This window comes from Geospiza fortis, unplaced genomic scaffold, assembly GCF_000277835.1.
Source record: "Geospiza fortis unplaced genomic scaffold, GeoFor_1.0 scaffold901, whole genome shotgun sequence".
Classification (NCBI taxonomy): domain Eukaryota; kingdom Metazoa; phylum Chordata; class Aves; order Passeriformes; family Thraupidae; genus Geospiza; species Geospiza fortis.
Window position 1 is genome coordinate 16,225 of NW_005055122.1, and position 1,088 is coordinate 17,312.

General features: G+C 37.8%; 1 protein-coding gene across 1 annotated transcript in view; it reads left to right on the plus strand.

Moving 5' to 3' along the window:
- The window catches only part of LOC102038606 (FACT complex subunit SPT16-like), a gene marked incomplete at both ends in the record, with an annotated part of 16,170 nt that overhangs the window by 10,515 nt on the left and 4,567 nt on the right, over positions 1–1,088 (plus strand). The window contains one exon of the mRNA XM_031065726.1: positions 298–467. Within this exon, the coding sequence (XP_030921586.1) occupies positions 298–467 (170 nt within the window). The remainder of the gene's footprint in view (positions 1–297; positions 468–1,088) is intronic.

The following is a 1,088-nucleotide window of genomic DNA, read 5'->3' on the forward strand; positions in this document are numbered from 1 at the left end:
ACCCAGGTGTAACCCAGGTGTATCATAGGTGACTGTAGGTAACTCAGGTGTATCTCAGGTGTATCCAGGTACACCCAGGTGTAACCCAGGTGACTGTAGGTTACTCCAGGTGTATCTAGGTACACCCAGGTGTATCTCAGGTGTAACCCAGGTGTATCATAGGTGACTGTAGGTAACTCAGGTGTATCTCAGGTGTATCCAGGTACACCCAGGTGTAACCCAGGTGACTGTAGGTTACTCCAGGTGTATCCAGGTACACCCAGGTGTATCTCAGGTGTAACCCAGGTGTATTTCCAGCCCCCGTTCGTGGTGACCCTGGACGAGGTGGAGCTCATCCACTTCGAGCGCGTGCAGTTCCACCTGAAGAACTTCGACCTGGTCATCGTCTACAAGGACTACGCGCGCAAGGTCACCATGATCAACGCCATCCCCGTGGCCTCGCTCGACCCCATCAAGGAGTGGCTCAAGTGAGGCCTGGGCTCAAATCCGCCGCTTTTGGGACTTCGGGGGTTTTTTCCGATTTTTTCCGATTTTTTCCGGATTTTTTCGGATTTTTTCCGGATTTTTTTGGGATTTTTTTTGATTTTTTGGGGAATTTTTAGAATTTTTTAAAATTTTTTTCTGAATTTTTAAAGGTTTTTTTTCACTTTATTTTTCATTTTCTTTGGGTTTTTTTTTATTGAGATTTTCTTGAGATTTTTTGGGGATTTTTTCCGGATTTTTGGGGGATTTTTTTTGGATTTTTTTGGGGATTTTTTAGGTTTTTTTTAGATTTTTTTTCTAAATTTTTTAAGGCTTTTTTAAGGTTTTGTTTCACTTTCTTTTTCATTTTCTTTGGATTTTTTTTTCTTGATATTTTCTTGGGATTTTTTGGGGGGATTTTTTCAGATTTTTTCCAGATTTTTGGGGGGGCTTTTTACGGATTTTTTTACTTTTTTTTGCAATTTTTTTTCAATTTTTTTTTCTGTTTTTTTACGTGGTTTTTTAATGTTTTATTTCACTTTTTTTTTCTATCATCTTTGGATTTTTTCTCTTGAATTTTTTTGGGATTTTTAAAATTTTTTTTTGCAATTATTAAATTTTTTTTT